General features: G+C 46.2%; 2 protein-coding genes across 5 annotated transcripts in view; one reads left to right on the top strand and one right to left on the bottom strand.

The window, feature by feature from the left end:
- PI4KA (phosphatidylinositol 4-kinase alpha) overlaps nt 1-18,811 on the bottom strand; it is a 131,321-nt gene that overhangs the window by 51,093 nt on the left and 61,417 nt on the right. The window lies entirely within an intron of this gene.
- Nucleotides 6,450-15,200, top strand: SERPIND1 (serpin family D member 1). Its single transcript, XM_087423804.1, has 4 exons — nt 6,450-7,344; nt 10,590-10,863; nt 13,502-13,646; nt 14,344-15,200. The coding sequence occupies exons 1-4, from the start codon at nt 6,465-6,467 to the stop codon at nt 14,533-14,535; spliced, it is 1,491 nt and encodes a 496-aa protein (XP_087279930.1). The 5' UTR covers nt 6,450-6,464; the 3' UTR covers nt 14,536-15,200.

Here is an 18,811-nt window from a genome sequence, read left to right as displayed (position 1 = left end):
AGGCATGATGGGGTTCCAAACCATAGCTTTGGCTCAGTGTTCAAGGTCTTTGTGGGCTAAGAAGTTCTGGTATTCGGTAAGGAAAACTTGCCTTTGGTGGTTATGGAAAAGGTCAGGCTTCCAGAATGTTTCACTCCCAACGGAATCAGAGGCTCCACGTGACTGGGAGGTACAAAGTGGTTTTGGCACAGGTGAGAGAAAGTGACTCTCAAAAATCCACCTTTGATTTGTGATCCTACTCCTCACCCTGCAAACTTCCTGGCTCCCTCCTAAAGACTTGGGCTTGCAAGTGCCCTGCGGACTCCCGCTCTCTGATGGCTCCTGACCCCCAGGAAGGGAAGACTATGGTGGAATCAGAAAAGGCCCCAGAAGTGCTCTGAAGCATCCTGAGATGGACACACTATAGCCATGGCTGGTTAGGATCCTGTGCAAGGGACACATTCCTATGCTTCAGGAGAGACAGAAAGGAGCCAGGAGGTTCTAGAGAAGGGCCGTAAGATGATGAAGGGGTCCTGTTTGGCCCCGAGACAAGAAAGGCAAAGGCTGACAGGAAACGGTTACAAGATAACAGACCTGCTCTCTCCAAAAAAGATCAAGGTCAGAGAAAAAAGACTTAAATAAAGGAGTCCAAAGAGACATAACAACCAATGCAATGCGTGAACCCTGACTGGATCCTAGATGTTTAAAAAAGCTATCAAAGAAGTCATGGAGAAATCTGACGTGGACTGGACATCTATATGACAAAAGGACTGTGATTTTCCCAAATGTAACTGACAAAGAGCAGCTCCAGAGCCCAGGGCTGAAGTCTTGTGATGTCACCTTCAAATACCTCAGGAAATATACCCAACACACACACGGAATTAAGCAGATACGGCTAAATATTAACTGTTTTATCTAGGTAGTTCGTATATGGATGTCCATTATTCAGTTCTTCTAATTGCTCTGTATATCTTTAAATTTCAAAATAAAAAGTTGGAGGGCCGGCCCCGTGGCTTAGCGGTTAAGTGCATGCGCTCCGCTGCTGGCGGCCGGGGTTCGGATCCTGGGCACGCACCAACGTACCACTTCTCCGGCCATGCTGAGGCCGCGTCCCACATACAGCAACTAGAAGGATGTGCAACTATGACATACAACTATCTACTGGAGCTTTGGGGGGAAAATAAATAAATAAAATTATAAAAAAATAAAATAAAAAGTTGGAAAACATATCTAACTGAGGCAAGCCTTGGACCTGGAAAGAAAACAGTGGAGTATGTGCAACAGAAGGTACTGCCTTGCAGTAGGGGCTGAAACCATGCACCTCTGATGGGGAACAGATCCAAAAATGTCACAAGTGTCAAGAAGGGCTGAAATCCAGTTTTTCAACAGTGGGTTACACAATCAGAAATCTAGATATGCAGGAAACATTACTGGTTATTGGTTTAAAAATAACCAAAGTAATACATACTCATAGGAAAGAAATTCCAACAAAGTAGTATATAGAGTAAAAAGTGAAAGTTTTCCCCTTGATCTTCCATTTCCAATATTAAAAGTTGGCTGGGGGCCAGCCCCGTGGCTTAGCAGTTAAGTGCATGCGCCCGCTACTGGCGGCCCGGGTTCAGATCCTGGGCGTGCACCAACACACCGCTTGTCCGGCCATGCTGAGGCGGCGTCCCACATACAGCAACTAGAAGGATGTGCAACTATGACATGCAACTACCTACTGGGGCTTTGGGGAAAAAAAGGAGAAGGACTGGCAATAGATGTTAGCTCAAAGCGGGTCTTCCTCAGCAAAAAGAAGAGGACTGGCATGGATGTTAGCTCAGGGCTGATCTTCCTCACAAAATAAATAAATTAATAAATAAAAGTTGGCTGTGTCTCCTTCTATATTTTTTCTATGAATAAATGTACATACTACAAAAGTGATAATAGCTAATATTTACCGAGCATTTACTACTGTGTGCCAGGCACCACTCTATGTGCTGTCCACACATACATTATCTCATTTAATTTTCACAACAACCTTATACAGAGGGGAAAGCATGGAGAGTGAGGCAGGAGGCAGGATTCTGGCCAGGGCTGTCAGTGCAGCTCTAGTGAAGCCAATTGTGAGAGAGCAGCAACCACGTGACAGTTGGGAAGGAAGACGCTCCACACAAAGAACAAAAAGTCCCTGGCTCTGACAGGGGCCAGGCTTAGCAAGTGCAAGAACAAGGCAGAGACGAAGACAAGGGTGCTGGCCAGGAGCAGATCGTGTGGGGCTTAGCAGGCCTGCTGAGGAGTCTAGACACAGGTAAGAGCCTCTCCAAGCTGGCATGATGGCGCCCATGATGAAGACTTGCTAAATCAGAGCCACATCCAACCACACTTTCTGTGTCCTGAACACAATGGACAGCCCTTTACATGCTAGCATTTCTCAAATGGAGCAATGCACAGGCGCCCCCTACAGGCCCCTCCCACACCTGCAGATTCCCCTGAGTCACACCCTTGATTTAGGAGACAACAATACCAAACACTCTTGGGTACTGAAATCAAGGAGCAGCACTCTGCGGTAAGTCGGTCTTCCGGACAATCCAGAATATTCGTATAATAACTTTTTAGATTACAAAATTAAAAACAGAAATTAAAAATAAAAATGACCATAGCCCCACAGATCCTTGTGAATGCCTAAGTGGACCTGAGTTTGAGAAGCACTGCTCAGTAATATTCTTTATCTATCCTACAATGGACAGGAAAGCTGGGCTGCAAATTCTGGCAGAGAACACAGGGACTCCTGACTGAAGAAAGGTCTATGCCAGAGTCTCCCTATGCTATAAATCATTTATCTCATTCTCCTCCTCCACTTTTTACTGAAGAACAAGCTCACAGAAGGACAGGGACACCTGCCTAGTAGCTGTGCTAGCCCTGAAGGCCAGGGCAAGGCTTCATAGTTGGAGGGCAAACGAATGGCCTCTACTTTCAGGGGAGCATTACAACTACTACCCCCGATGCATCCCAGCCCCAGAGCTCTGAAGAGTGTCTTGGTTACATGGTGGCTTCAGCAAGGGCTGTTCCCATAAGCATGTCAACACAGCAACAGTCATGGACCCAAGACATCAGCTACACCAGAACTGGAGCTGAGAAGTCACAAGTCACTCAGCAGTGATCAAAGATACAGTTGAGGGGGTTTGTGCTGACAAAGCTAGTTGAGTGGTGTTTGATTTGGGACATATTTACTTTGGAAAACACACAACAACAGCTCAGCACCAAAGTTCACATTGAAACCCCGCTGAAGACCTCAGCTGATTTCATCTCTGTAACGCCACTTCTCGGAAGCACAGAGGTGAGTTTGGTTCCCAACACTTCTGCGGATTATAAACTCTGATTTGTGGTGGTTAGAGATGGGTAACTGGTTCATTTCTCCAAACTACAAATTCAAAAGCTTTCCATACTATCTTAGAAAAGGAAAAATGTTTTCATTTTTTAATCTGCCTATGATAAAATTCTGTCAGTTAACATTAGTGGGACAATTGACAAAACTGGAATAGGAAAGTATTGTACCTATGTTAAATTATTTGAAATGGATAACTATACTGGGATGATGTATGAGAAAATCCTTGTTCTTAGTCATTTTTCCCTGAAATATTAGAATTAAAAGTTAGAGGGACACAATGTAAGTGACCTACTCTCAAATTGTTAAAAAAAATATAATGTATATGTGTGTGCCTGTGTGTATACACTCATATACATATATATGAAGAGATCATATATATCATCATATATATATGAAGAGATACAGAGAATGATAAAACAACTGTGCCAAAATGTAAAAGTCTGGTGAATCTGGGAAAAGGGTATACAGGGTTTGTTCTCTATGCTGTTCTTTCAAATTTTCTATAAGTTCAAAGTTGTTTCAAAATAACAAATTTTTAAAACTTCAGGCAGCTACTTGTCTCCCATTACATCTGCTCTGTGTGGACCTGGAGACAACAGCTAGGAGGGACTTGGGTGTCCAGGCGTTATGCTCTGATTCATGACCAAAAAGTCCAACTCTGCTCTATGCAATTAGCATGAGAAAGCACCCTATGAAATTTCCAGAAAAACAAACTTTTGAATGATTTACTTTTAAAAAATATTGCTTCTCCTCAAAGATAGTAATCCGGATTTTAACACAACCTAGTGATAGTTTTAAAATGTCTTATATAATTCTCGTTATACTAAATGGCAAAACAATAGCAAGATTTACTTTTTAGATCCTTAATTTCAATCCATAGAAACCCTTCCTCTGATAAGGGAGTAATGAAAACTATTTTGGCTTTTCAGCATATAATGCAGGAACAAGGCATAAGAAGCTTCCAAATATACTATCAGAATGCAGGGAAAAAAATATGAATGTCTTCACCTTTGCCTCCCTATCTGCTCTCAGGTTCCTTTTCCTGAACTCTTATTTATTCAAGTTGGGTTTTTTTTAACCTTATTTTTATCTGAGAAGGATACTTTCATATGCAGCCTAGCAAGAAGACCTCCCCCAAGTTGCTTACTTTCTTCTTTTCTGACTTTTTAAAGTGTATTGCCATCAGTACCCATGCCCAATTCTATCTGGAAACTGGGCCCAGTTCTATTTGCAGCCACAGACATTAGAAATTGTTCCACGTATGCAGGCTACATGTGCGGCACTGTAGCCTCAGCTAGGTGCTGCGGGTGGAGGTAGGAAAAGACAACAGACATTTTCAAAGTCAGAAACTATGTGACTTTCCCTCTCCAAAATGTGCAATTCAAAGCTTTCTTGGTGGTGATTAGAACAGCGTTTGAACCGATTATTTTAACAGTACTGGAGGGGAAGACCCAAGGAGGGAGACTAGAGGCAGAGAAACTAGTCCTAGCACTCCCAGGGAAACAGGTAGAGCGCTCGACACGAGGGGATGGAGGGTTCAACCAACTTGGTTCCAATCTAGCCACTGCTGCTTATAGCGACATAAGGCTCACTATCCTGATATGTAAAACGCTGAGAGGAGGAAGTTACGTTACATAGACAAAGTTCCTTGTACAGTGCCTGGCATCCAGCAAACACTCCATCACTGCCATCATCAACATTAAGAAAACTGACAGCATTTCAAGTGGGGTACCGGTACAGTTAGCCCCATCTTTAGGCCTAACAAGTCCAAATATTTACTTAACAGGAGCCAGTGATTCTTATTTGGCCTAGACTGGAAGCAGATATTCTGGTCCTCAAATATCTATCTAACAGGAGATTGTCACACACACAGAAACTTAACAAGACACACTCTTCTTCCCGGGGTGATTAGAAGTGATGTTGGGATCATGTATGACTGTACAACATTATAAACACCTACTGTCATTGTCCTGGCAAAACACAGAAGCATGAAATAACAGTTCATCCACCCAGGATGAAATTAATAACCAAGGAGTACGCAAGAGAAAGACAAAGCCATTTGGCAGCCAAAGCAGATTTGACAAGTCAAGTCAAACCCTTCCTTGGAACGAGGCAGGGGATGAGTAGATAAAGACAGGCTTACCACAGGGTATGTATTAAAAACTTATCCTGTTTACTTAAATAAAGGGAATGCCCCTCAAGCCTTTAGTAAGAGTTTTCTGACAGTACCCTCACACAGACCTTATACACGTAGTGAGATTACTTTAACCCCACGCTAGAAGCAGTTAAGTAGAAAGTTCCTCCTGATAGCAGCAGATACAAGGAGATACAAAGGATACAGATACAAAGAAGAAAAAAGTACACCTGCAGCAAGCCATATAACCTCACAGCCTCCAGAGCTGCGGAGAAAGACAGGCCACCACCCATACTCACTAGGCCCCGAGGAAGCCTCTACATTACAGACAAGTTCCAAATCTTATGCAAGTTAACCCCAAATAACAGCACAAATTTCACATACCTTTAGGATATTTGTTTTCAGAAAACATACACAGTGGCCCATACACATTGTTCAACATCTCCACTCCAGCCCCACCTCTTGGTGAAGCTTCCCTGACTTTTCCAGCACCCACTCCTACCACAGAAGGCAGAGCTGCAACCCAGCTCCGCACCCCCACCTGCTTTGGTAGCATCCTTATGAGAGGCCCACTTTATTACGCATCTGTTCCCAAGTGACTGGCGAGCCCCTTGGTGGGAGAGACCTTTGTGCCTCCAGTGCCTAATATGTTGTTTGGAGATAGGAGACAAAGTTTAGTGAATGAATGAAAAAGAAAATCCCCAGGGCCCCTGAGCCCCCAAATTCTAGAAGGTTACAGTTTTGCAAACCTTTAAAGAAGAGATTCTCATCTAGGGGTCCACACAAAATGTTGAGTATCTGTTTATCTTCACCAGATTCTCTGCAAGTCCATAATCCTAAACTGGTTAGGACCTGTGTTCCCAGGGCATCTTCCCGAGTCAAAGCTGGGAGGAACTTGCCTTTGGAGCACTGCCGGGGAGGGTCTGCCAGGCTGTCTCTCATAGTGTCATTCTCCCTCCCAGCTTTAGCGCTGCCAAAATGAAACGCCCCTTCCACTCCCTCATCATTTCTCTCATCCTAACATCTGTGTTTGGGAACGACGGCCTGGTGGATCAGCTTGAGAAAGGAGGGGAAGATTCTAAGTCTGTGGATCCCCAATGGGGGCAGTTAAATAGCAAAAACCTGAGTATGCCCCTTCTCCCTGCTGACTTCCACAAGGAAAACACGGTTACCAACGACTGGATCATAGAGGGGGAGGAGGATGAGGATTATCTGGATCTGGAGAAGATATTCAGTGAAGATGATGACTACATCGACATCATTGACGCGGTTTCACCGACAGATTCAGAGGCCAGTGCTGGGAACATCCTCCAGCTCTTCCAAGGCAAGAGCCGGATCCAGCGTCTTAACATCCTTAATGCAAAGTTTGCTTTCAACCTTTACCGAGCACTGAAGGAGCAGGCCAAGCCTTTTGACAACATTTTCATAGCCCCTGTGGGCATTTCTACGGCCATGGGAATGATTTCCTTGGGCCTGCAGGGAGAGACTCATGAACAAGTGCACTCGATTTTGCATTTTAAAGACTTTGTCAATGCCAGCAGCAAGTATGAGATCACGACCATTCACAATCTCTTCCGTAAACTGACTCATCGCCTCTTCAGGAGGAATTTTGGGTACACACTGCGGTCAGTCAATGACCTCTACGTCCAGAAGCAATTTCCAATTCTGGATGACTTCAAAATTAAAGTAAGAGAGTACTACTTTGCCGAGGCCCAGGCAGCTGACTTCTCAGACCCTGCCTTCATATCGAAAACCAATAACCACATTCTGAAGCTCACCAAGGGCCTCATAAAAGATGCTCTGGAGAATATAGACCCAGCTACGCAGATGATGATTCTAAACTGCATCTACTTTAAAGGTAAGAAACAGCTTTATGTTTCTGAAAGCAAACTCATGACAGATTCCTTTAGTACACAGGTGGACTGCATGCCAAGAGCTGTATTCTAGCTCTGATTTATCCAGGAAACCAAGACACGAGGTGAGCTCACGGGGACAGGGAAGATCATGGTGAGGTGACAGTAGGAGCAGACACTTAGTGAGCCTTAACTCTGCACTGTACACTCGCTTAATCTTCACCACAACCTTGGGAGGCAGTTACTGTTATCAGTGTCCCCATTCTACAGATGGAGCCACCAAGGTACAGAGAAGAAAACTGACACTCCATGGGCACAGCTAGTAAGGGGCAGAGCCCAGGTTGCCCCAGACAAGCCATCTCTAGTGCTTTGTTAAATTGGAAGAAATAATGCAAAAACCTTTTTAGCCTGTGGCCAGCCTGGATTTCAGTTTTTTCATTTCCTTTCCCAATTATCAGTAAGCAGGAACATGGGTGAAAGGCTAAAGAAAGGTGTCTGAAAACTGTTCAGCCTGAGTTACTGACATAAACACCGACAGCTCCTTTTCGGGATACCTCTGCACTAATGGGAAAGTGGGAAATAAACTTATTTCTGGAGCAACTGTTCTGGACTAGGCACGAAGGCACTTTTTAATGAGAATACCTCCCATACACACTATACACACACAAGACCCCTGGAGTCCTAGAAATAAATGGGCATAGATTTGTAAAATCCAGACTTCTCCTTTAAAATGCTCTCACGGGGACCTGAACCAGAAGAAACCTCTACTTTACGATCCTGGAGAGCTGGAGGGCAGACACAAGGAATGGGTCTGCTTCACAGCTAGTCATGGTAACACAAACCACTCTCCTCTCTGCCACCAAAAATCAGCAGGCACCAGCTAGGGTCACTCCCTGAGGTCTGGGAGGCCATGCTTCCTGACTAGTTAGCTCCAGTGTGGTTTAGAGCAGCCCTGGGAGGCAAAAGACAGAGGCCGTCTCCTGGCTGCTGCTGTGGGGCAGTGGGACCAGCGCCCCCCAACCTGCCAATACACTGCTCTGTGCCTAAGCTGAGGCCTCCCAGCAGCTGTGCCAGGCAGGCATTCTACCAGATGGACAAAGGAGGGCCGAAGAAGCCAAGACTGCAGGAATGGCCTGGAGGCTGAGCCGGACTCCTGGGCTTCCCCCTCAAACACTGGGCACAACACAGGCCTCGTAGTGGGTAGAACCAAAGGCTGAGGCTCTAGCAAGCCTGTGACAAACACAGAGACACACAAGCAATATATACAATGAACACACACATATCCTTTTTATTACTGGCTATCAGTACAAGTTTTGGAAGTGAGCAAATTGCTGTCAAGTCCGGCTTCACCACTCCTTATTTGAGTGGCCTGGGGCAAGTCATCCACTGTCCCTGTGACTCAGTTTTCTCACCTTGATCATGGAGATGATAACACCTAACCTGACAGGGCCAGGGGCAGCATTGCAAGAAACAGTGATGCCACACTGAGCCCAGTGCGTGGCATGTGGTGAGAGCTCAATGAACTTGGATGAATAAAACTGTAGATTCCAATATTATATGGTATATTAAGTATGTACGATATTGCTAGTGACATTTATTTTACTTCTATGAGCAATTAAATTATGTTTAGGAATGACTTTAGAACAGGCCAATGGAAGACATCGGGGCGGCACTGAAGCCCCCAGTCCTACCAGTCTGTGGGGCACCACCGGACACTGAGAGCCACTGCATTAGGCTGGCTGGGTGTTCAGAAGCAGGCAGAGAAACACAGCAGCAAGCCATCCCTGCCAGTAAGGGGCAGGAGAACAACTAGGATAGTCGGTTTAAAATTTCCTGAATGTAGTAACCAATGCCACACCAAAGTGTAGAAGTGGCAAATATATGTGCTTCCTTTCATATCATATTGGAATGGTCACTTAATTTAGGGCTGGGAATCAGAGAGATGAAATGCTAGTAGCAGTCAGTCTTTCAGGGACACTTACCAAAGGAGAGGAGAGTCTAGAAGAATTATTTCAATCTCTAGCTCCCAAATCTCTGTTACTAATTTGATTTTAATTTCAAATGTTACAACCACTTTGTAGAGCACAATAAAAACAGAGGTTGGGCCTCAGGAGAAAGTCAGAAGGAAAGTATCCCAGGGGACAGTTCTGCCCCAGAAGAACCAGGAAAAGCAGTGATTTCCAACCAGGGGGAAATTCTCCTCCTGGGGCAAATGTCAGGAGACATTTGTGGTTGTCACAACCTGGGGGAGAGGGGAAAGCGGTCCTGGCATCTAGAGGGTAGAGGCCAGGGATGCTGCTAAACACTCTACAATGCACAGGACAGTCCCTATCAGAGAGAACTGCCCAAATGTCAACAGTGCTGACGTTAGGAAGCCCTGGGTGGAGGCCAGCTCAGGGAGAAGGAAATCTAGCTCCCATCACAGGCAGGTGGAGGCCGTCTGGTGTTTAAACCTCCCAAGGAACCTCCTGCTTATCTCATCCCAACTACTCTACCCCCCAGCTAGAAACCTTGAACAAGTCACTTCACTTCTTTGTGTCTCTGTTTCCTCATCTGTAAAATGGGGATAATATCAAGCACCCCCCTCATATGGCCGCTAGAAGGAGAAGATAAGGTATACAGGAAAGCTGCTTAGAAGAATGCCTGGCACACTGCCAGTTCTCAACTCTTAGTCGTCCATCATTACTAGTTACTAGCATCTTACAGTAAAATAGACAAGTACTTATTCCTCAATACACAGCATGGCACCTACATCTAAAGGGAAGATCTTGACAGCAGCGCTGCATCACCAATGGTCTTGCTAGTCACTAGAGAATCACAGAGTGTGGGGGAAGAAAGCCATCAACACAGAGCTGACATGAGCTCAAAGCTACTTGTTTTACAAACAAACAAGTAGAGGCCCAGGCAAGTTAGGTGTCAAACAACTAGTGTCAGAATCTAATCCAGAATTCATTCCAGTCTATTTAACCTCTCCACCATTATCACCCTTCCTAGAAGTATGTTAGCATTCTGACCTTAGAATTCTCTAAAACAGTGGTTCTCAAAGTGTGGTCCCCAGACCAGAAGCATCAGATCACCCGGGAACTTGTTAGAAATGCAGATGCTCAGCTAAAACCAGAGCTATGGAATCAGAGACTGGGGGCAGGCCCTGCAGTCTGTTTGAACAAGCCCTCCAGGGGTTTCTGATGCACACTCACATGTGCTCTAGAAGAACATTTTATTAAAAGCCTTATTTCTGTTGACTTGACAGGATCCTGGGTGAATAAATTCCCAGTGGAAATGACCCACAACCACAACTTCCGGCTGAATGAAAGAGAGGTAGTTAAGGTTTCCATGATGCAGACCAAGGGGAACTTCCTGGCAGCAAATGACCAGGAGCTGGACTGCGATGTCCTACAGCTGGAGTATGTGGGGGGCATCAGCATGCTAATTGTGGTCCCACACAAGCTGTCTGGGATGAAGACCCTGGAGACACAGCTGACGCCCCAGGTGGTGGAGAGATGGCAAAAAAGCATGACAAATAGGTACTTCGGGTTGAGTGTTTGTTCTTTTTATCTTGGGGAGGCTGGGGGAACTGAAGAATACTGGAACTTTGGTCATTTTAAGAAGAATGGTGAAGAATGCAAAAATACCCAAGAACTGCCATCTTGGGCCACTCTGTTAATTCAGCCCAAATTTCTTGCTCAGTGAGAGGCAATCAGAGAGCAGTTGTGAGAAACACACCTGCTCTCCATAATGACAGTTTCAGAAGTTAGGGACAGGTGATTTAGAGCCAGTTTGGAAATAATCCCGGCTCTGCCACGTACTTGCTCTGTGGCTTTGAGCCCCAGCTTTATCATCCGTAAAAGTGGCATGATTCTATGACTTCCCAGGGTCACTGTGGGGAATATACAGAAAAGTGATGTCGACCATCCCTCACAGAGCCTGGAACCTGGGAGGTATTCAACAAAGATGAGCACTCCCCTTCCCTACCTAAGAAATCCAGAGGTCCTCTTAAGCCATTACCATTCATGATTTTCCTCTGTTATTATTTATTACTCCATAGTCAAAACTACAGGTTTTAAATATTTACTAGGATTATTATTGGATCATGGCAGAAGGAATGGAGAAGTCACATTTTTGTTTACTGAATACTGGCTAGGCCCATATTAAGAAGAGAATTTGGTTTGGGTGTCCTTTAAGGACAAAAATACAAAGAAATGCAACAAACTGAAAAGCAGGCTCTTAAGGTAAGGTACATGGCCAGGTATCGAATTAGTCATCAAGCCCTGTCAATTTCTCCTTAAACATGTCCCTTCCGTAGCTACCTCCTTCCTAACCTCACTGCCCATGACCTTCTACCCTGAGCCGGGGGAGGCCTAACCAGCCTGCCCGTTCCATTCCTCAGTCTACCCCAGAACTGGCCACCAGACCAGCATTCCCAAGACACCATCTCCAACCCCCTCTTCTCATAAACTCTCTGTGGACCCCTCACCCACAAGATACAGCCCAGCTTCTTGGCCTGGCCCAAAGACACAGCCCCCATCTGGCCTGCTCTGCTCCTCTTCCTCCTCTCGTCTCTCCTCCCCTCCTGCCCGGCGCCCCCTGGCACTCCAGCCAGACCACAGTCTCACACTCCATTTATCAGGCCCCCACTCGGAGCTCCCTCCAGGTCTCTGCTCATGCAGCGGGCCCACCTCATCTCTCAAGCTGTGGGCAGCCTTCTAGGCCACAGGAATATCCCCTCCTCCACACCCCTCCCAAGTGGCTCCAGTAGTCAGATCTATTCTAGTCATTCAGACATTAATGTACCATCTTTGCATTTTTGCTGCTTAAATATGTGAGTCTTGGCTTGCCAAAAGGAAATCAAGCTCTTGAGAAGGGCAACCATGTCTGACATCTCTTTATCCCCATGAGTGCTGGACTTGGCCCCAAAGGCACTTGTTGCTGTTCATCCAGTCAAGTGCTGAATGAGTTGAGGCAAGGACTGAGAATGTTTAACACTGTCTGGTGTATGAGGGGTTCTTTTTTTAAGTACACCGACCAAGTATTCCACTCCCTAATTAATAAGAAACACCTGAAATCAGGGACCCAAACAAGAGAACTATTTTAGATACCTTCTCAAATCATAAGCCAGTAATAGTTCTGCTGCTGACCTAGAAGACAGGACATGAACCACACAGTGTTGAGGAAATTACTGTATAGTTACAACAGTAACTATAATTCAATTTTAAGTAACTAGAATTACAATGAGATGGTATTTCCAAAATCCTCAACTGACAGTACAGTAGTCTCCCCTTATCACTCTCCATGGTTTCAGTTACCCATGGTCACCCATGGTCCAAAAATATTAAAAGGAAAATTTGAGAAATAAACAACCCATAAGTTTCAAATTGCTCGCTGTTTTAAGTAGCATGATGAAATCTTGTGCCATCCCACTCTGTCCCACCTGGGACGTAAATCATCCCTTTGTCCAGCAGATCCACGCTGTATACACTCCCCATCCATTAGTTACCTAGCACCCGTCTAGGTTATCAGATCGACTGTCATAGTATCACAGCTTGTGTTCAAGTAACCCTTATATTACTTAATAATGGCCCCAAAGCGCAAGAGTAGTGATGCTGGCAATTCAGATATGCCAAAGAGAGGTTATTATTGTTAATCTCTTACTGTGCCTAATTTATAAATTAAACTTTATCATAAGTATGTATGCATAGGAAAAAATATAGTATATACAGGGTTCAGTACTAACCACAGTATCAGGCATCCACTGAGGGTCTTGGAACATATCCTCTGCAGATAAAGGGGGGACTACTATACCAGGATATGAATTCCCCCCCCGCCCAAAGCCCCAGGAAATAGTTGTATGTCATAGCTGCACATCCTTCTAGCTGCTGTATGTGGGACACGGCCTCAGCATGGCCGGAGAAGTGGTGCGTCAGTGCGCGCCCGGGGTTCCGAACCCGGGCCGCCAGCAGCAGAGCGCACACACTTAACCGCTAAGCCACGGGGCCGGCCCCAGGATATGAATTTTAACAAGTGCTGTGTCAATTTTGTGATAAACACAACCAAGGGGGAGGGGGAGAGAGGGGTAGGTTGTGGACATTTGAAGGAAAAATGTGATTCTTTTGTAACTTGTGAGTCAATAAAACTGGGCGGGGCCTCCTTTTCTTCTTTGACCAGAACGAGAGAGGTTCTCCTGCCTAAATTCAAGCTGGAGAAGAACTATAATCTGGTGGAGGCCCTGAAGTCAATGGGGGTCACAGCACTGTTTAACAAAAACAGCAACATGGCGGGAATCTCAGGCCACAAGATCATCATCGACCTGGTAACCTCTCCCCTTGACTGCCCTCTGCACCCTCCCCAGGGTCTGCCCCCAGCACAGCCTTCCTCCCACCTAGCCTGACTTCACAGGTTGGGGAGGTGCTGGGTCTGCTCTCCTTGCATCTGCCAGATGCTAAGTGGGCAGGGTGGTCTCAGGTCTCAGCCTGGGGGTAAGCCCTGTTCCTACTGACACCAGAGAGTCCACTCCGTGAAATAGGTACTCCCAGTTGAATCATGAAAGACCCATTAAATACATGCAGAGACACTGCACTACCTACACAATGAACTTAACACACCAACAATAGGTGCTCCACAAAAAAGAGAGGCCACCAGTTCAAATAATGTGCAGATCCAGGCCCCATCCGTCTCCTGGCAGTGCGCCCCAGAGAGTGAGAAGGAGATGAGGCCTGGAGCCACTGTCCCGGCTCGCAGACTGCTCATACCGTGACCCCTGCCAAGACTGACTGTGATGCTCGAGTCTGAAGATAAGTATTGTTTACGTAACACGGCCCCTAAGCACAATTTCTGTCCCTGACAGGTGATTAGAGAGAGTTTCAAGGGCCATTCTACCAGCTATGGTTTGGGCCCTGTATGTGGTCTTTTGGTCCTTTCCCCAAATGAGATGAGACTCCACTGTATCCTCTATCCCTGTGTGTGCCAGCCAACGGAATCTGACAACTTTCCTTTCCATTTTGAAACAGTTCAAGCATCAAGGTATCATCACAGTGAATGAGGAGGGCACTCAAGCTGCTGCCGTGACCACAGTGGGGTTCATGCCGCTGTCCACCCAAGTCCGCTTTACTGTCGACCGCCCCTTCCTGTTCCTCATCTATGAGCACCGCACCAGCTGCCTGCTCTTCATGGGGAGAGTTGCAAACCCCACCAAGTCTTAAAGGTGGAGGTCTGGGCATTTCAAGTGTTTTGGGGGCATTCTATAATTCTGTTTCCACCCTATCAATGAGAATGGAGATGTTTTGGCATCATGACTTTTGTGGTTTATCCTACCATTCTGAAATCAAGGCCCATATGAGAAAAGAAATTTACAAACAACTGAAAAGCTTGCTGGAATCAATTCTGCGTAGTGAACAATGCCGTCAGTTCATAGAAGTAAATGTTCCTGTGGCGAGTCAGCCGTTACCTAGAGGGTGTCAGCAACATACAGACTGGCTCCTCAGAGCAAACCACTGGGGGCCTCCCTGGGCACCTCCTTCCCCTGCAGTACCCATCTTTGCATATCTGGCTCTATTACTCAAAGCCTTTCTCACCCAGGGCTCCTCATCTGAACACAGAACACAGAAGTGAGCTGCACGACTAATTTTTCACCTCTCCCAACGATGGTGCACAGCTAGCACCATTCCCGAGGCCCAGGGGAAAAGTGACCTCCTGACATTCAAGGGGTGCCCTGGGCATTAGGGCTTAATTTTCTCAAGGCCCAACCTTCTGAACTGATGCTAAATCTGTACTCCTGCTGTCAGCTCACTGCTGCCCAGAGGACAGTGTGTACACGCGGCCATGCCTTCCACCCTAGAGATAAATAAATATCACCACTTTTACTGTGCATCTGTTATAATTCTATTTTTTGAACCTCAAATAACTAAGAAAGGTCAAATTCAAAATAGCTGACAAGCCCAGGAATGACAGAGGTTGACAGAATAACTTGAGTTCTCCACAGTGACCCATGTACTACAGCAGGGCACATTCTCAGGATCAGGAAGTGGTGAGTGTGGCTAAGTCCTGGGGGCAGGGCTGCTGTGGACGGGGCTGTGTGGAAATTCCTGAAATGCCAGTCTTTACATGTGGCACGCTTTCACCCCTTGACGCAGGGAGACTCTCAGGCATGCTCCTGTAGTGGGCCTGGTTGGAGAGAGCAAGTAACATCTGAAGAATATGTTTCCAGATCCTTCGCTACCTGGGTAAGACAAGTGGAATCCAAAGAGGCTGCTCAGAATTCAAGAGTGCCAGCGCCTCTGCAGTGTCAGGGATGATGGGCCATGCCAGGGAGAGCATCACAAGCACTGTGTGTGTGGGCTGTCTGACTGTGACCCCCATAGCCCCGCAGGAGAGGCTTCCTCTTCCTCTCTCTGCAGAGGAACAAGACCAGATTTGGCAGGGCGCCAAAACCTGCCCAAGGTGCCGCTGCAGTGAGTTGCAGGGCCAGGGTTCAAGTGTAGGTTGGCCTGATTCCAGTGTCACACATGGAGTCTTGTCACAGAGGACTTCTGACCCAGTGAGACCAATATCAGTCATGGGGGCAGCAAAAGGGGAGCACTGAGTGCTCCCCAAGGTAGGGGTCACTGTGATGGGTGTGCCCCCAGGTTATCTCACACCAACTCTAGGAGGTTTACACTATTATCACCTCCTTTTTGCAGTTAAAGAAACTAAGGCTCACAGAGGAGAAGTGATCTGCCCCAGGCCTGAATTCAAACCTAGGCCCTGCTTTTCGCTGCTTAACCCTCTCCACCTGCTCCCATCCCAACTTTCTGCGCCAGAGGCCCTGCCTCCAGTATCCACTGACCAGTACAGGGTTGAGGCCAAGGCCTTCCCTGTCACACTCTCTTGACCTCTCACTGAAACTTGAGGCTGTTAATGACCCACTCCTTCAGTTCCTTCTCCAGTTGGCTTCAACACTGTTTTTTCTGGTGCTTGTCCTGTATGTCCTTACTGTTGGTTCCTCTTGCTCCTCCCATTCCTAAATGCAGCTCTCTCAAAAAACTGCCTTCATCCCTTTGCCATGCCTGTCCCCTATCCAAATGGCAACAGTCTCGCTTCCAATGTGGCCTGCTCCACCTCTGCTAGAGCCAGCCCAGGCTCCTCCATCACCCTGCACAGGCCAAAGCCCTCCGGCCTGCACACTTTTCTTTCACTCATATCCACTCAGAAGGCCTTCGGCTCCCCTCTTTCAGAAACTAGCTGACCTGTGTTTCAAGGCAGTACAGTATTAATTGAGAGCACACATCCTAAGCCAGGCTGCCTGGGTTTGAATCCTGGCTCCGACATTTAGTAGCTATGGGATTTTAAGGCAAGTTCTGTGCATCAGTTTCCCCATCTGTAAAACGGGGATAATAACAGTGCCTGTTATTTAATAACAGGGATGTTATGAGGATTGAGTTAATGCCTGGAAGGGGTCAAGATCAGTGCTTGGTGCTTAGCAAGAGCTAGGTAAGGACTTCTTGTTACTGTCTGCATCTGAGACAGCATCTAGCCCACGGGTTCCTAACTGGGGGCCCTGCGTGGATTTCTCCCACTTCACTTCCTATTCCTTGTGAATAGATGCATTTCTATGGAGGGAGAGGGCATAGCTTTCAAACGGGTCTATGACCTAAAAAATGTTAGTCCACAAACCTCATTTTGCAGGCACTGAGAGAATAAGTAACCCATCCCAAGGACGCAAAAGCTACCAGTGGCACAGGTACACTAGCTCTAAGTGAAGTGCACAAATTTTTTCAAGCAGGAGGTACATCTTATTAAATCACTACTTTATGGCAGTGGAGCAACTAGGTCTCTAAGCATTAGATACCTTTCAAAATGCTTAATTAACTAGTGGGCTAGACACCAAGAGAAGCAATTTCATCAGTGATCTTTCTGAAGAAATATTATTCATAAAGTTGCAGGACAAAGATCACCAAACCTAGGCATGAAGGAGCCTCAGAGATCACACGACCCAGCCTCCAAGCGACTCCCTCCAGGCTCCCAAGGTCACTGAGGAGTGAACAGCTGCTTTAAGAGAGAAACCCAAGCTTCCTGCCCCAAACCCACTGGCACTTCTACTCAACAAAGTATTCTGAGACACTTTGTCATCAAAAGACCCAAACAGAGTATCTTTTTTTAAAAAAAGAAAAAAGTACAAAACATTACAAAAAACCCAAAACTTTGGAAATCAGTTTCTCCTAAAAGGTCCAAGGGGTAAACCAGAAAGCACATGCAAGAACCTATGATCTCCGTGCTCTTTGTTGAGCAATACAATCAAATATTTGTTCCCCCCCCCAAAATATAACCATTAACTTCTGTTAAAACTACAATACTTATTCTACTCATGTAAAAGGTCACCACAGCGAAGGAAACATTTTAAGTGACGATGTTCCAGCCAATCACTGCTAACAGTTATGCCTACACTGACCCAGCCGGGCACTTAAGAGGGTCTCTCCAACTTTTTAAGAAGCCCTGTTGGCAAAGCAGGTGTGGAAAGGCTGAGACCTCAGCCAGGATCCCCACGCAGAACCAGGAGTCCAACCCCAGCCCTTGTGACCCTAAAACCCATGTGCTCCCAACCAACCTCACCAGTCATCACTCCCCAAAAGTGCAAAGTGCCCTCTACAGATTTCTTATATGCACTTATTAAACTCTAAATGACAATTGCTAAATATGCTTAAAATCTCACAGGCATGCAGGTCATAGAATTCTGGTGTTCAAAGATCCCAGAACTCATTAATTCGAGTGTCACCCCAAGCATGCTCCCTGTTTGCCAAAACCTGTTCTCCAGTGAGCCAGCCACCCAGCCCTTCTCCCCTCCAACAAGCTGAGAGAGTGCCACGGACTTTATACCCCTCACTTTTCCCTCCAGGCCAAACAAAGGGTCCATGTGCAATAATAGCACTTCTAAAACATAACTGTATACTAGTCAATATTAACTATAAAGTAAAAAAATTTGTTTTTAAAAATTAACGAACGGGGGTGTCGATGAAAAACACCATGGCAGAGAGAGTTCCATCAATCCTCAAATCCTCAAAGGGCTGTGGGAGAACACCTGATCGCGGGTACCAAGGCGGAAAGGTACCCAGGGGAACGTGAAAAGCCACAAGGTAAGCAGCTACGGTCACTGTGCTGCCGGCCCAATGCCCCTGTCCCCTTAAGCACACTCAGGAAGAGGAGACTGTCCTGACACAGATGTGGCAGGCGAACAAGGCACTCTGCTCCACCTCCTGAATCAGCCACTGACTGTAGGGAGGGACAGGAGAGAAAATGACAGACGCAAGGTGAACTGGAAGCAGAATGCTCGACAAAATGCAATACGTGACATCTTATGACATCTTACTATTAAAGGTAAAGAACAATAAACCAGTTACTATTTTTCATCCATCTTGGCCAGCTAAAATTGGACCCCCTAAATGTCTCCAGAATCAGAATGATGAACACCCAGACTGCAGCAGGTGCAGAAACCACTTTGCTGAG

The sequence above is a fragment of the Ceratotherium simum genome, chromosome 35 (genome assembly GCF_057802395.1).
Source record: "Ceratotherium simum simum isolate JZ-2026a chromosome 35, ASM5780239v1, whole genome shotgun sequence".
In the NCBI taxonomy this organism is placed as follows: domain Eukaryota; kingdom Metazoa; phylum Chordata; class Mammalia; order Perissodactyla; family Rhinocerotidae; genus Ceratotherium; species Ceratotherium simum.
This window is presented reverse-complemented; position numbering and strand designations above follow the sequence as displayed.

What these genes read in the sequence shown, in the direction of transcription:
- SERPIND1 (XM_087423804.1), top strand. Translation starts at nt 6,465, where the DNA reads ATGAAACGCCCCTTCCACTCCCTCATCATTTCTCTCATCCTAACATCT. An exon ending in AAACTGCATCTACTTTAAAG is followed by an intron (nt 7,345 to 10,589) that starts GTAAGAAACAGC and finishes TTGACTTGACAG; the next exon opens with GATCCTGGGTGAATAAATTC. An exon ending in ACAAGATCATCATCGACCTG is followed by an intron (nt 13,647 to 14,343) that starts GTAACCTCTCCC and finishes ATTTTGAAACAG; the next exon opens with TTCAAGCATCAAGGTATCAT.